This window comes from Lethenteron reissneri, chromosome 10 (assembly GCF_015708825.2).
Source record: "Lethenteron reissneri isolate LAM-NWPU_2019-01 chromosome 10, ASM1570882v1, whole genome shotgun sequence".
In the NCBI taxonomy this organism is placed as follows: Eukaryota; Metazoa; Chordata; class Hyperoartia; order Petromyzontiformes; family Petromyzontidae; genus Lethenteron; species Lethenteron reissneri.
The window spans coordinates 314,887-328,155 of record NC_083788.1 but is presented as its reverse complement, the minus strand read 5'-3'; the positions used below and the strand labels follow the sequence as shown (position 1 = coordinate 328,155).

The 13,269-nt window shown below is 50.9% G+C and overlaps 1 protein-coding gene across 1 annotated transcript; it reads left to right on the top strand.

Moving 5' to 3' along the window:
• On the top strand, positions 1-8,273 carry LOC133340781 (large ribosomal subunit protein eL30). Its single transcript, XM_061549169.1, has 5 exons — positions 1-95; positions 195-242; positions 3,880-4,025; positions 4,719-4,849; positions 8,052-8,273. Exons 2-5 carry the CDS (start codon positions 225-227, stop codon positions 8,111-8,113), a joined length of 357 nt encoding a protein of 118 aa, XP_061405153.1. The 5' UTR covers positions 1-95; positions 195-224; the 3' UTR covers positions 8,114-8,273.
• Positions 8,274-13,269: the final 4,996 nt, after the last annotated feature.

Genomic DNA, 13,269 nt, shown 5'->3' with positions numbered 1-13,269 from the left:
GGCGACGTGGGGGGGGGGGGGTCGCGGTGCACGCCGGGAGCTCTCTCTCTTCCCCCCTCTCGCCATCTTGAGGCAGCAGCATCAGCGGCTCCGTGGTGAGGCACGCACCGCATACTCGGCGTTACCCCCCACCCTCACGCGACGAACTTTACCCCCCTAACGCAGCCTCCGCTTCCCTTTTTGTCACCTTGCAGGTGCGGACGGACACTTGACGCTCACTGAAAATGTCCGCCAAAAAGACGGTGAGTTGCCGCGAGGCGGGCTTGGGGGGCGTCGCCTAGGCGAGGCCGGAAAAAGCCTGCGGCCTACCCACGTGTCCCCCACCCGTGGGGGTCCCGCGTACCAACCAGCTCCGCGTGGCCGCTCGGGACTTTGGCCACGGGAGCCCTGTGGTCTCGGTGTCTCTACCCTCTTCACTTCTCCCCAGCGCGCTGGCCCTCGTTAGCCCGGGTCCCACACACACTCGGCCCCCCGTGTTTCTAGGCGTCTTTTAAGCGCCTGTAACCAAGTTAGCGCCGAGGGTTTCAGCCATCGTGTTCCCTGGCGGTCCGAGCTAGCGCCTCCACCCCGTGTAGCGTTGGATCCCCCCCGATAGATGGGAGAGATCTTCATCCCCGGGTATCTCCCGCGTCTCTGTGTCATGGTGGTGGTGCCAGGGTCCCCTCAACCCTGAAATCACCGGGGTCTTCATTCCCCCTTCCCCACCATCGTCTTCACCACCCTCGTACCAAGATCTCCACAAGCGGCGGCCCCCGAAATATTCACTCGTGTCTCCGCCCCTGCGTCTGTGCCTTGAGTAGCGAGATGTTAACTACCTCGCCAAGTATACAGGTGGTCGTGGGTTCGATCCCGTCTCTGCTGCTTTATATTTGTGTCTCTCCGTGGTCACGTGGATTTTTCTCCGAGTACTGCGGTTTTTTTCTCCCTTCACATTTAGAATAAACACCACGCGCTTAAGGTTATTTGGCTGCAGATTTCCACACGATGACGATAAGCCACTATCATTCGTGATGGCCTGGTTGCTTCTAAAAAAAAGAGCTGTGTGCCTCAGTGGGCATTTCCTGGTGAAATTTATAATAGTTTCGAGCTGTTCAGTGTTCCCGGGGTCTCGGGATGGTCGCTGTGAATGCAGACAGACGCGTGGTTCAGCCCGCCACGTTGGCCACCTCCGCGCCGTATCCCCACTGAAGACTGCAAATAGAAACAGACGGTACAGCGAGCATTCTATTCTATCCGTCACTATCCCTACAGCATGTTTGTCAATCCACTGCTGGATGAAGGCCATGTCGGTAATCGAGGGGATTCGCCATAACTTCACGCTAGTCGTTGCGGGTTCATGAAGTTGGGGAATGGGAATTTGCCCAGAACTTGCGATGGTTCTCTCTGGGGCGCCTCCCCGGTTCGTCGTCTCCGCAATCCAGTGCTACTACTACAGTGCAGTAATTTGTTTGCTTTTTTTTAAACCCCAAAGTCCACCGCGGATATTGAGCGGTGAAAATGAGGCCGGTGTCGGCGCGTGTGCTGGATGGATCGCTGCCTCTCAGGATCCTGAGAGGCAGCGACGCTTTGACGGGGCGTGGTGAGGGAGGTCGGGGCTTAATATCCAGCAGTGGATGGATCTTGGCTTATGAGTGTTAATTACCTCGTCCTGGTATGCAGGAGACTGGGTTCGATCGCGACCCTGACACCTGTATATTTGTAGTTTGCGTGTCTGCCTCTCTCCCTCTCCACATTGTCGTGTGCATTTTTCTCCGGAGTCCTCCGGGGTTTATTTTTTTTCCTTCACACGATGATAAGCAACTTGGTCAGGTCACTTGTGAAAAAAGCCATGAAATATAGCTCAGTGGACCGGCCCTTACCTGAATGCAAGTTTAGATATTGCTCACAATGGGGTATTTTTTGAAAATGTGAGAGAGGGTTGGAGACACGTGGCGAGGTTTGCACGAGCTGTCGTTTCCCGGAAGATATCCGAGGGGGTAGCGGCCGGTTGTGCTCAGCCGTTCACTGCGCGTCAATGCACTGCTAGATGAGGGACCCCTCGGAGCGGGTCGTGGGGATTATTTGACCATACTTCACCCGTGCTTGTCACACAGTTCGGGTTGGTGAAGGCAGAGTGGGGGTGGTGGGAGGGAGGCTTGGTCATGCAGGGGATTGATGAAGCCACCGCTGCCTCTGATCAAGTGAAATTGAGGCAGGATTGACAGAAGCCAATGACCACTTAACTTGAATCTGATTGCATTATTCGCTAATTATTACCACGCTTTACCTAGGAAGAAAGTAAGTAATTTCCCTTCGAATGGACATTCGGTTGTTACTCAGTCTCCCATTTATAGCTCTAAAGGCAGTTTTGGGAATTCAGCATTTTTTTGTGTACGTTGAACGTCTTTTGCGCCGCACGTAGCCAACCATGCAAATCGGAGGCGCAGTGTTAGTCGATTGTCAGTGTTCGTCTATGGGCAGTATGTATGTTGAACTTCTTTCACACCGTACGTAGTTAACCGTACAAATTGGAGATGCAGTGTTAGTCACCACCCGACACACCTTACTAATTGCCTGTGTCGGGTGGGGGTGGGTTTAATGACACATATTTACGCGATCTAACTAAACAAACCTGTATTATGGAAAATATTGGTTCGAATGCCTACTACGTGTTAAACAAACTTAACAACACCAACAAGCAGTTCTAAAGAAATTAGTTTGTCGATCTCGATGATTTGAGTTGCATAGCACCCAGTGTCTTTCTAATATCGGAAGGAAGAGCATTCCAGACAGCCGCATTATCCACATCACCACCATGAAGTATGTATGTTGAACTTTCACACCATACGTAGCCAACCGCGCTAATCGGAGGTGCAGGGGAAGGACAACAAACTGAACACAAACAAGCAGTTCGAAATTACTTTGTCAATCTAGATGATGATTTTAAAAGGTTGCATCGCTCACAGTGGATTCCTAATATCGGAAGGCAGACCGTTACAGACAGTCGCAGAAGTGCATCTGAAAACGCCGCGCGATGCAGTGACCACACCACCGTCTTTGTTCGATGGTTAGCCTAGAAGGCGATGCTGCTGCGACCGTGATCAGAGTTTGCCCGATAAACATGGATGAAGCATTACTATAACAGGGGGGTGAGTCTTATCCGTTTAGATGACTGCTGTTGACTTCCCGCACACCGATTTTTTTATCGACCCCAAAGGGATTCTGGGCTGAGACAACAAGCTCCCTACAGCAAGTTTTGAACTTGACATAACAACTTTACAATGAATTGCGAGCCACTCTGTTTACTGCCCAGCCACCAGGGAAGGGAGCAGAGTGAGATGGAGAGAGAGAGAGGTTGGTGGTGGTCGTTGGTCATGGTTAATGCTGTTTTGTGTTTAGCTTGTCGTGCTTCCTCCGCACCTCCATTTAGCACGGTTGGGGGCTATGTACGGTGCAAAAGAAGTTTGGCATGCATACAGTAGTAACGACGGTGATTGGGTCACCCAAAAAAAGTACTTCATAATATTTATACAACATAAGCAGATAATATTAAAAGTAACACTGTTAATCAATGCATTCATTAATATTTACTGTACCTACAACAGTCCATCGTTAACACAAGAATAGTCGGTAAGTGAACACATTGGCTTCTATGGAGGCCCTACACTACTATACACTACACATTGGGCTGTATGGAGGCCCGTCGTTAAGCGATCAGTCATTTATGTATGGTCGTTAAGGGGGGGTTCTACTGTCCATACATTGTGTGTTGGCGCTTTTGTATTGGTAGCACTGCTGGCGTGGCGGTGATGGCGTTTGGGTGTCCGTCGCTGTGCTGCTGTGTCCTGTGGTGCGTCAGTCCTCCTGTCATCGCTGCCGCCGTTGTTCTCTTGCGTGCAGAAAAAGGCCATCGAGTCCATCAACTCGCGACTCCAGCTGGTGATGAAGAGTGGCAAATACTGCCTGGGATACAGACAGACGCTCAAGATGATCCGGCAAGGCAAGGCCAAGCTGGTGCTGCTCGCCAACAACTGCCCGGCACTGAGGTGTGTGGCGAACCGCGCCCAGGCCCCTCGGCTCCGCGTGTGCATGGTTGTCACCCTCCCGTCCCCCTCCCGGACCCCTCCGTCGATGCCACTGCTAGATGAGAAAGTGTGCTGGCCGTTACCTTCATAGCTTATTCCTACCCCCCCCCCCCACTTCCTCAGACAGTGATGAGAAGGAAACTTGGCACTGTGTGGAGGCACATAGGTTAGGATGGACAACAACGGGTAAATGAAAAGTGTGGCGTTTGGAGAGGAAAAAATGGTAGGAACGGGAAAGAGAGGGAGGGCCTTGACAGATAATGGTTTGATGATGACGACTTTGAGAGATTGGTGCTTGAAAGATGAGTCCACAACTTGAGCCATTTTGGCACTCCATAGAGAGGAAAGTGGAAACAACAAATGACGAAATGTGCAGTGGACACACCTACTCTAGGGGCTATCTGCTCATGGATCGTGGTGGTGATGACGACTCCCCTCCACACGTGCGTATGTCGCCTCTGACTTCCGAGCCCTTGGCTCCCGAGCTGTGGCTCCTGATCCGTGGCTCCTGATCCGTGGCTCCTGATCCATGGCTCCTGATCCGTGGCTCCCAGCCCCATGGCTCCCAGGCCCGTGGCACATGGGTCGTGACTCCTGGCCAGCGTCTCTCGAGTCTGAGTTCTGACTGCCCTCCCACCCTACTGCTGCATGCAGGAAGTCCGAGATTGAGTACTACGCCATGCTGGCCAAGACGGGCGTCCACCACTACAGCGGCAACAACATCGAGATGGGCACGGCGTGCGGCAAATACTACCGCGTGTGTACGCTCGCCATCATCGACCCCGGTGAGTAGGGGGGGGGGAGGGGCACGGGTGGTGATGAGAGGTTTGTGCCAGGCCTGATGAAGTGGCTGAAAAACGAATGAACACATTTGTGACGTGCTCGGTTCATGTTCGCAGTCGGAGACAGAATAATTGGGAGGGAGAGAATGATTGATAAGGGATTGATTCGTGAGAGTGATTCATTAGAGATTGTACGTATTTTGAACTTGTTTTGCACCGTACGCAGCCAACCGTGCTCATCGGAGCCACGGGGGAAGGACAACAAAACTAAACACATAATTCGGAGGGAGAGTCCAGAATGATTCGAAGAGTGTAGAGAATGATACGGTGAGAGGGAGAGAGAGACAGAATGATTAAAAAAGTGTAGAGAATGATACGATAGCCGAGAGGTTCGTGCGAGACCTGGTGAAGTCGCTTGAAAAGGTTTGAACACATTTGTGACGAGGTCGGTTCATGTTCGCAGTCGGAGAGAGAATAATAGGGATGGAGAAAATGGTTCCTAAGGGAACGTATATTTAACTTCTTTTGCACTGTGCTAATCGGAGGTACTGAGGGAAGGATAAACTAAAACAAATGATTTGGGGGTAGAGTCTAGTGATTTAAAGAGTAGAGAATGATACAGTGAGAGGGAGGAGAGAGTAATTTTGAGTCGCCAGAAACCGCAGACAAGCGGGGAAGGTGACAGCTGTGATGTTTGTCCAACTCCGCGAATAAGTGATCGTGCATGAAATTGATGAGAAGAATTGAGGTGCGAGTGATGGGGTGGGAACAGAGGAGACGAGAGGGTCTCTGACCGATGCCGCTGCGCAACGTGCCGAAGTTTAAGGGGGGGTCGGCTGGTCCAGCTGTCGTCTCTATGGCCATATTGCTACTCGTCTGGTTTCACGTTCCCCCTCCACCAATGGTGGGTTTTTTTCTTTTGTCTCGTGACGAGAGGGAAACAATTCACATCTCAGGCAGAGCAGCGCAGAAAGCGGATCTCGCGGAGCTACCTTCTTGAGATCCCTTCAAGTGACCTCTGGTCCGCCCCAGGAGAGGGCAGCACTTCCCCTACCCCTTACCCGACCATACGAGAGTGACCTCTGGTCCACCTCGGTAGGGGCAGGACTTCTCCTGCCCTACCATACGAGAGCGAACCTCTGGTCCTTCACGGTAGGGGGCAGCACTTACCCTACCAGCGTTACCACTCGAGGGTAACGTTCGTTGCCCGAGGGTCGGCTCTGGCCACAAATGATGGCTCAACGAAATGGCAGCTTATCATTGTGTGGAAGTTTATAGCAGCAGCCAAATAACACTCTAAACGTGTGATGTTGATTCTAAATTTGGAGAACAAAACTAGGGAACCCGGAATATAAATCCACGCGACCATGGGGAGAGGGAAACATGCAAACGTAACAGATGTTGGTCGGGATCGAACCCCACGACCTCCTATATACCAGGCGAGGTAGTTAACATCTCGCCAACCGTGCGAAGGGAGCCACAGCTGCTGTGTGTGTCCGGAAAACTCCTGCTCCACGCCATCAGCGTCATTCAATGCAGAGTCGTTTTGCACTTTTCCTGTCATGCCGCTCGTCTGACCCAGGAGAAAGCCTCGCCAAGTCTCGTGACTTGTTCTCAGGAGGGGCCTGAACAGTCTTCTTGGTTCTTTCGGTAAAGTCACGTAGAAGGGAAGTAATAAAATAATAAAAATAAAACATAATAAAATTATTCTCACGACGTTTCGGCCACAACGCAAGCAGCCGTCCTCAAGTGAAAACCAGGTCCGTCGAGGCGACAGAGTCTGAATGAAACAGCACACGAGGTTGGAGCATATATATAAGCTGGGCGCCTTGACAAAGGAATTTGCATATCAAGAGGAATTTAGCATATTTATGGTAAATGCAGGAATGTGATTAGTACTGCATGTGCATTATGCAGGATTAATAGCATCAAAGGGAGCTGCAGTTGCAGCTGCTGCAGTTGCTGCTGCTGCTGTAGTTGCTGCTGCAGTTGCTGCTGCAGTTGCTGCTGCAGTTGCTGCTGCAGTTGCTGCTGCAGTTGCTGCTGCAGTTGCTGCTGCTGCTGCAGTTGCTGTCTTATCCATTTTAATATAACACTATGTATTATTCTACCCACCCTAATGTGTATCACACTGCTATATATTTACTATACAATTACGACACCATACATTACTCTGCACACTGCACCATGCCAGTGAGTAGAACGCGGTCTGAAAGTCACCGTAAACGTGAACACAATCAGTTAAGATCCGAAATGGTTTATTACGTCCTTCCAATGATTGCTAAGCCAGAATCCATCTTCTCGGTTGAAATTGTCTCAGTGTTTTCAACCGAGAAGATGGATTCTGGCTTAGCAATCATTGGAAGGACGTAATAAACCATTTCGGATCTTAACTGATTGTGTTCACGTTTACGGTGACTTTCAGACCGCGTTCTACTCACTGGCATGGTGCAGTGTGCAGAGTAATGTATGGTGTCGTAATGGTATAGTAAATATATAGCAGTGTGATACACATTAGGGTGGGTAGAATAATACATAGTGTTATATTAAAATGGATAAGGCAGCAACTGCAGCAGCAGCAACTGCAGCAGCAGCAACTGCAGCTCCCTTTGATGCTGTTAATCCTGCATAATGCACATGCATATGCAGTGCTAATCACATTCCTGCATTTCCCATAAATATGCTATATTCCTCTTGATATGCAAATTCCTTTGTCAATGCGCCCAGCTTATATGCTCCAGCCTCGTGTGCTGTTTCATTCAGACTCTGTCGCCTCGACGGACCTGGTTTTCACTTGAGGACGGCTGCTTGCGTTGTGGCCGAAACGTCGTGAGAATAATTTTATTATGTTTTATTTTTATTATTTTATTACTTCCCTTCTACGTGACTTTACCGAAAGAACCAAGAAGATGAATCCCTGCAGTCACGAGGGCCTGAACAGGTTTTCACTGTCGGGGAGGGTGGGGGAGGTGATGGCTTTTGAGTGATCCCTATTGAGTCTCTTTGGTGGAGTAGTTGAACAAAAATGTGGCGAACTTGAACCCTGACTGCACCGTTGTGGCCTATGAGTGATGATTGTGCCACGTGCATGCTAACCTTGTCTATCCCCCTCCCCCCGTGTCCTCTCTCCCACGTCTCTCCCCCACTTCCGTGTCTCCCCCACCACCGTGTCTCCCCTCCCGCGTGCGTCTCGTCCGTGCTCCAGGTGACTCGGACATCATCCGCTCCATGCCGGAGCAGCAGCAGCCGCAGCCCGGGGACAAGTGAAGCGGCGGGGGTCCCACGGCGCCCCCCCCACACCACCAATAAAGCCCCCCCATCGAGTCCCGTAGTTCGCTTTCTGCCTCCGTTCCTCGCGTACCGTGAACGCCGCTTGGAATAAAAGATGGCTTTTGCCGGCGTTTGCGACCCGCTGCAGAGCGGTTGAGTGGTGGCTGGCCAGGTTTTGTCTGTTGACTTTTAGCGCCGGTTTTTGTTTATCCGGCTTCCCGTCCCCGCAAAGGGGAGATACCGGCATCGGCGGTGACTCGCGGCTTTTGCGAGGTTCTGGTCTGTAAGAGTGTTGTGTACATGCCTTGAATGGAGCACGAGGTGGCTGTAAGAAACTTGGAGGGAAAAAGAATTGATGGGAGTGAATTTTAAAAGTTTGGCGAGTGGGTGTTGGGACCTGCAGCGTGGTGAGTGGCTGTTGGGACCTGCATCGTGGTGAGTGGATGCTGTGACTTGGTGGGCGACTTCCTCCAACTGCCCAGTAGCGGTGTCCTTCACGAGCCTCTGCCACAGACCGACTCGGTACACGTGGGTACACGAGCCCCAACTTAGTTCCACATGCTCCTCCCTGCACGCCATCTCTTCACCCAGCCCACCGGCCCTCAACTCCCTCGATCGAGCATGCGCTATTGTGGGCAAATGGACACGCAGGAGACGCGGACAGAGGTTTGCCAGCGAATGATTGCGCTGCTACAGAATGCAGTGCATTCGCGACTGATGCATTGTGGAAGTTGTAGGCACATGTATGGAGTAATTGGGCGTAGCTTTGCCCATCTAAGGAATACTGCAAATGGAATTGCGTTTTTAACGATCGATTAAGCGAGAATCGAACGATACAAAGCTTGATCCATGCTCGGAACACGGGCACGCTTGCAGCGCGGATAACGGAGACGAACGAGGCGCTTCCAGGGACACGGGAGACTGGTAGATGCGATGAGGTGAACAACACTGCCGAGTGGGGTTTTGTCGCCTCGCCTATCTCAATGCAACGGGATCTTAATGCGCAGAAAGCGTTGGGAACGTAAATTTAAAGCCTAAACTTAAACTCCTTTATCTTATACTCTTTGGTTCTTTCGGTAAAATCACATAGGTATAAATTAAATCACGTTTGGGGCGCAACAAGTGTCCGTCACCAGGTGGGACGGCAAGAAACAATTCCTGAAGTGGGCAAAAGGGGCTGCTGCAACAAGAGGCCATATACTATATCTCCTTTATCAGTGGCAAAATATAGTAATAGGTTTTTACCCTTTTAACTGGTACAACATCTGACACCTTTATACAAGGCATCATGTTTGCAATAGCCTCAACACAAGAAGTCAAAATGCAAACAAAAAGAACTGATGATAATGATATGCACTGTCCTTGAAGTTGATTGGTCCACACCCGAGACAGCTTTCTAGTCTCCATTGGTGTTGGACCAGATGACGCCAAAAGGCGTACAACTCAAAGACAGTGCACTATCAAGAGTATTGAGAGCTCGGGGTAAGCATTTACACTATGAGATCTCCTTTACCAGTGGCAAAATATAGTAATTGTTTGCATTTTGACTTCTTGTGTTGAGGTTATTGCAAACATGATGCCTTGTATAAAGGTGTCAGATTTTGTACCAGTTAAAAGGGTAAACCGGACCCTGCGGGGTGGGCTGGTAGAAACGAATAACCAAAGAATATAAACAATGTATTATTACACTTGTTTAGCCAGGAAAGCCTCACTGAGTCTAAAAGGTTTTTGTAGGGTCCTGCCAAGTGTTTGCAGTAGGGGGCAATGTTGCTACACCTAATCGGACGATACGAAGGGAGAGTTTGAGGCCTAGTTCTAGGCTTTAGGCCTAGCTGTAGGCTTTAGGCCGCTGTGAGTTAATTTTTAATTTAAATGTTTTAATTATTAATGTAAAAGCTTTAAATTTAAATGTTTCTATTTAAAAACATAAGGGAATGTAACATTGTTAAACATTAACTCCCTTTCACACGCGGGGGTACGATAAGAAGGGAGAGTTTGAGGCCTAGTTCTAGGCTTTAGGCCTAGCTGTAGGCTTGAGGCCGCTGTGAGTTAATTTTTAATTTAAATGTTTTAATTAAAAGCTATCTCAGGGAATTATAAGGGAATGTTACACTTGTTTAGCCAGGAAAGCGTCACTGAGTCTAAAGGTTTTTTAATTAAAAAGCTATCTCAGGGAATTATAAGGGAATGTGTACACTTGTTTAGCCAGGAAAGCGTCACTGAGTCTAAAGGTTTTTGTAGGGTCCTGCCAAGTGTTTGCAGTAGGGGGCGATGTTGCTACACGGACGGACGGACGATATAATCTATTGTAGGCTGGTTCACTTCGTTCCTACCAGTAAAACCTATTACTACAAGAGGCCATATAGGCAAGAGAAGGGGGGGAGGAGCCAGGGAGGGTGGATGCGACAAGTAAGACTCAAGCACGGCAGAAAATGTCGGGGAGGGGAAGTGGGCGGGGCTGGGAATGGGAGCGTTAGGAAACTGGAGATGCGGATATGAAGGCAGGCCAAAAGCAGTTATGGTTTTACCTGGTTAAACACGTTCCTTCAGAGTGGGCAGGTAGGAACTTGGTTGGACAGCGCATTCGTGCACGACAGACAAATATGCACGACAGACAGACAATCCCTGGTGGGCAGTGTGGAACTTGTTCCTACCTGTATAAAAGATGACTTGAGGTAGCCAGCCAAGTAGCCAGCCCCCTTAACTCTCGGCCCCTCCCCCTTGCTTAGGCCCCTCCCCTTACCCCCCTCCCTTAGGCCCCTCCCCTGACCCCCCTCAGGCCCCTCCGCTGACCCCCCTCCCTTAGGCCTCTCCCCTGACCACCCCCCATATCCTTAGGCCTCTCCCCTGACCCCCCCCTCCCTTAGGCCCCTCCCTTAACCACCCCCATATCCTTAGGCCCCTCCCCTGACCCCCCCCTTTCTTAGGCCCCTCCTCTGACCCCCCCCCCTCAGGCCCCTCTCCTGACTCCCCCCTTCCTTAGGCCCCTCCCCTGACCCTCCTCCCTTAGGCACCTCCCCTCTCCGTACCCGGCAGTAGGTCTCCACCAATCAAAGAGCTGTTTATATTATATCTATGCACGACAGACAGACAAAAAATCCCTGATGGGCAGTGTGGAACATTGTTCCTACCTTGTTCCTACCTGTATAACATTGCTCAATCTATCCATCTTCCCGGTTCAAGTTATGTTTATATATCTTTTGATAGTAGCCCGAAGGTTTGCAGAGCACCTTGGTCTCGGAAAAAAACTATCATGAGAGCCCACAACGTTATAGCAATGGTCAGCCACGGCGGAGGAATTAGTTCTGCTGTGTTTCAGATCTGCCTTGTGTTCACGAACACGGTCCGAGACATGATGCTTCGTGTCCCCAATGTAACAATCACCACAGGTGCAACTTAGTTTGTAGACTCCAGGATATCAGGAATGACAGCATGTCAGGAATGACATCCTTCACAGATGGGATTAGGTCACGGATTTTGTGTAATGTACAGCATCGGACCTGGATCTAGTGTTTAAGATTTTGTAAATCTTTTTAGTAACGCCTGTTATGTATGGTAACGGGATGGTTTTGATCGGCGTCTCAGGGGGTTGTTTCTCCATGGTTGGAAAAACAGCTTGCGGATAATGCTGTCCGAATATCCATTCATCTTGAGGGCCTGGTGTACGTGTTCCAATTCACTGGCTATGTGGTGTTGGTCAGAAATGCAATGGGCCCTATGGTGTAGTGTTTTGATGAGGGAATTCTGTGCCAGATGGTGGTGGGAATCAGGTTTTAGATAGGAATCAATTTTGCCACGCTAAAGCACAGTAAGCTATGTAGCTCTTTTTTCAGAAGCCACCTGGTTATCACAAATAATAGCCCATTAAAGTGGCTTCTCGTGTCTAAAATTTATAGCAGCCAAAATACTCTAAATTCGTGTTTCTAAATGTGGAGGGAACAACCGGAGGACACAGAGAAATCCTCGCGACCACGGGGGGAGAGAGTGACACCGCAGACTCCAAATATACAGCAGGCATCGTATCCACGACCTTCTGCATACCAGGCGAGGTAGCATCTATCCACCGCAGTGAGAGAGGGGTAGTCAGTCGTAGGTAGGTGTCTGTGTGGATCACCGTGTGAGTGGGAAAGAGAACAGTGGAGGTCGTAGGCAGAGGGAGGTCTTGGAAGGAGCCCGGGAGTTTAGAGCACGGACGGCTGGAGGGAAGTTCCAGACACAGGAGCAGCAGAGGAGAATGAGCGACCTCCCATCACTGAGTCAATGAAGGGTAACTCGGGGAGTGCACAGGGAGCCTGGAAGGAAGTGAAGTGAGATGAGAGGTGTGAGGTAGGAGAGTGCGTGGAGTGAGATGAGAGGGGAGAGGTAGGAGAGTGCGTGGAGGGGAGTTGAGTGAGATGAGAGGCAGGGGAGTGTATGGAGTGACATGAGAGGGGAGAGGCGGGAGAGTGAGGAGAGTGGAGTGAGAGGGGAGGAGTAGGCAAGAGTGGGTGGGTGAGGAGTGGTGGTGTTGCGGTTAGCGTGCTGCACTACGAACTTGGCGACCCGAGTTTGATTCCTGCTCACGACCAATAACAGTGGCGAATGTGTGAACCGGTACTGGGCCTCCCCTAGGGAGACTCAGCCTTAATTGAGTGCCTCGTAAAAACATTGACAATACGGAGACAAAGGCGTTGTGCTGACCACTCACCCCATCGTGTGCCGTACCAGCCGTCATAGGTGCTCGCTAACAACACTTAAGGCTATGGGGGGGGGGGTTGTAGTAGGGGGGGTTGTAGTGGGGGGGTTTGTAGTGGGGAGGGGGTTGTAGTGGGGGGGTTGTAGTAGGGGGGGGTTGTAGTGGGGGAGGGGGGTTGTAGTGGGGGGGTTTGTAGTGGGGGGGGGTTGTAGTGGGGGGGGGTTTGTAGTGGGGGGGTTTGTAGTGGGGGGGGGGTTGTAGTGGGGGGGTTGTAGTGGGGGGAGGGGTTTGTAGTGGGGGGGAGGGGTTTGTAGTGGGGGGGGTTTGTAGTGGGGGGGAGTTGTAGTGGGGGGGTTGTAGTGGGGGGGGGTTGTAGTGGGGGGAGGGGCTTGTAGTGGGGGGGGGTTGTAGTGGGGGGAGGGGTTTGTGGTGGGGGGGGGGTGTAGTGGAGGGGTGGGCGCGTGGGAACCCCAGGGCG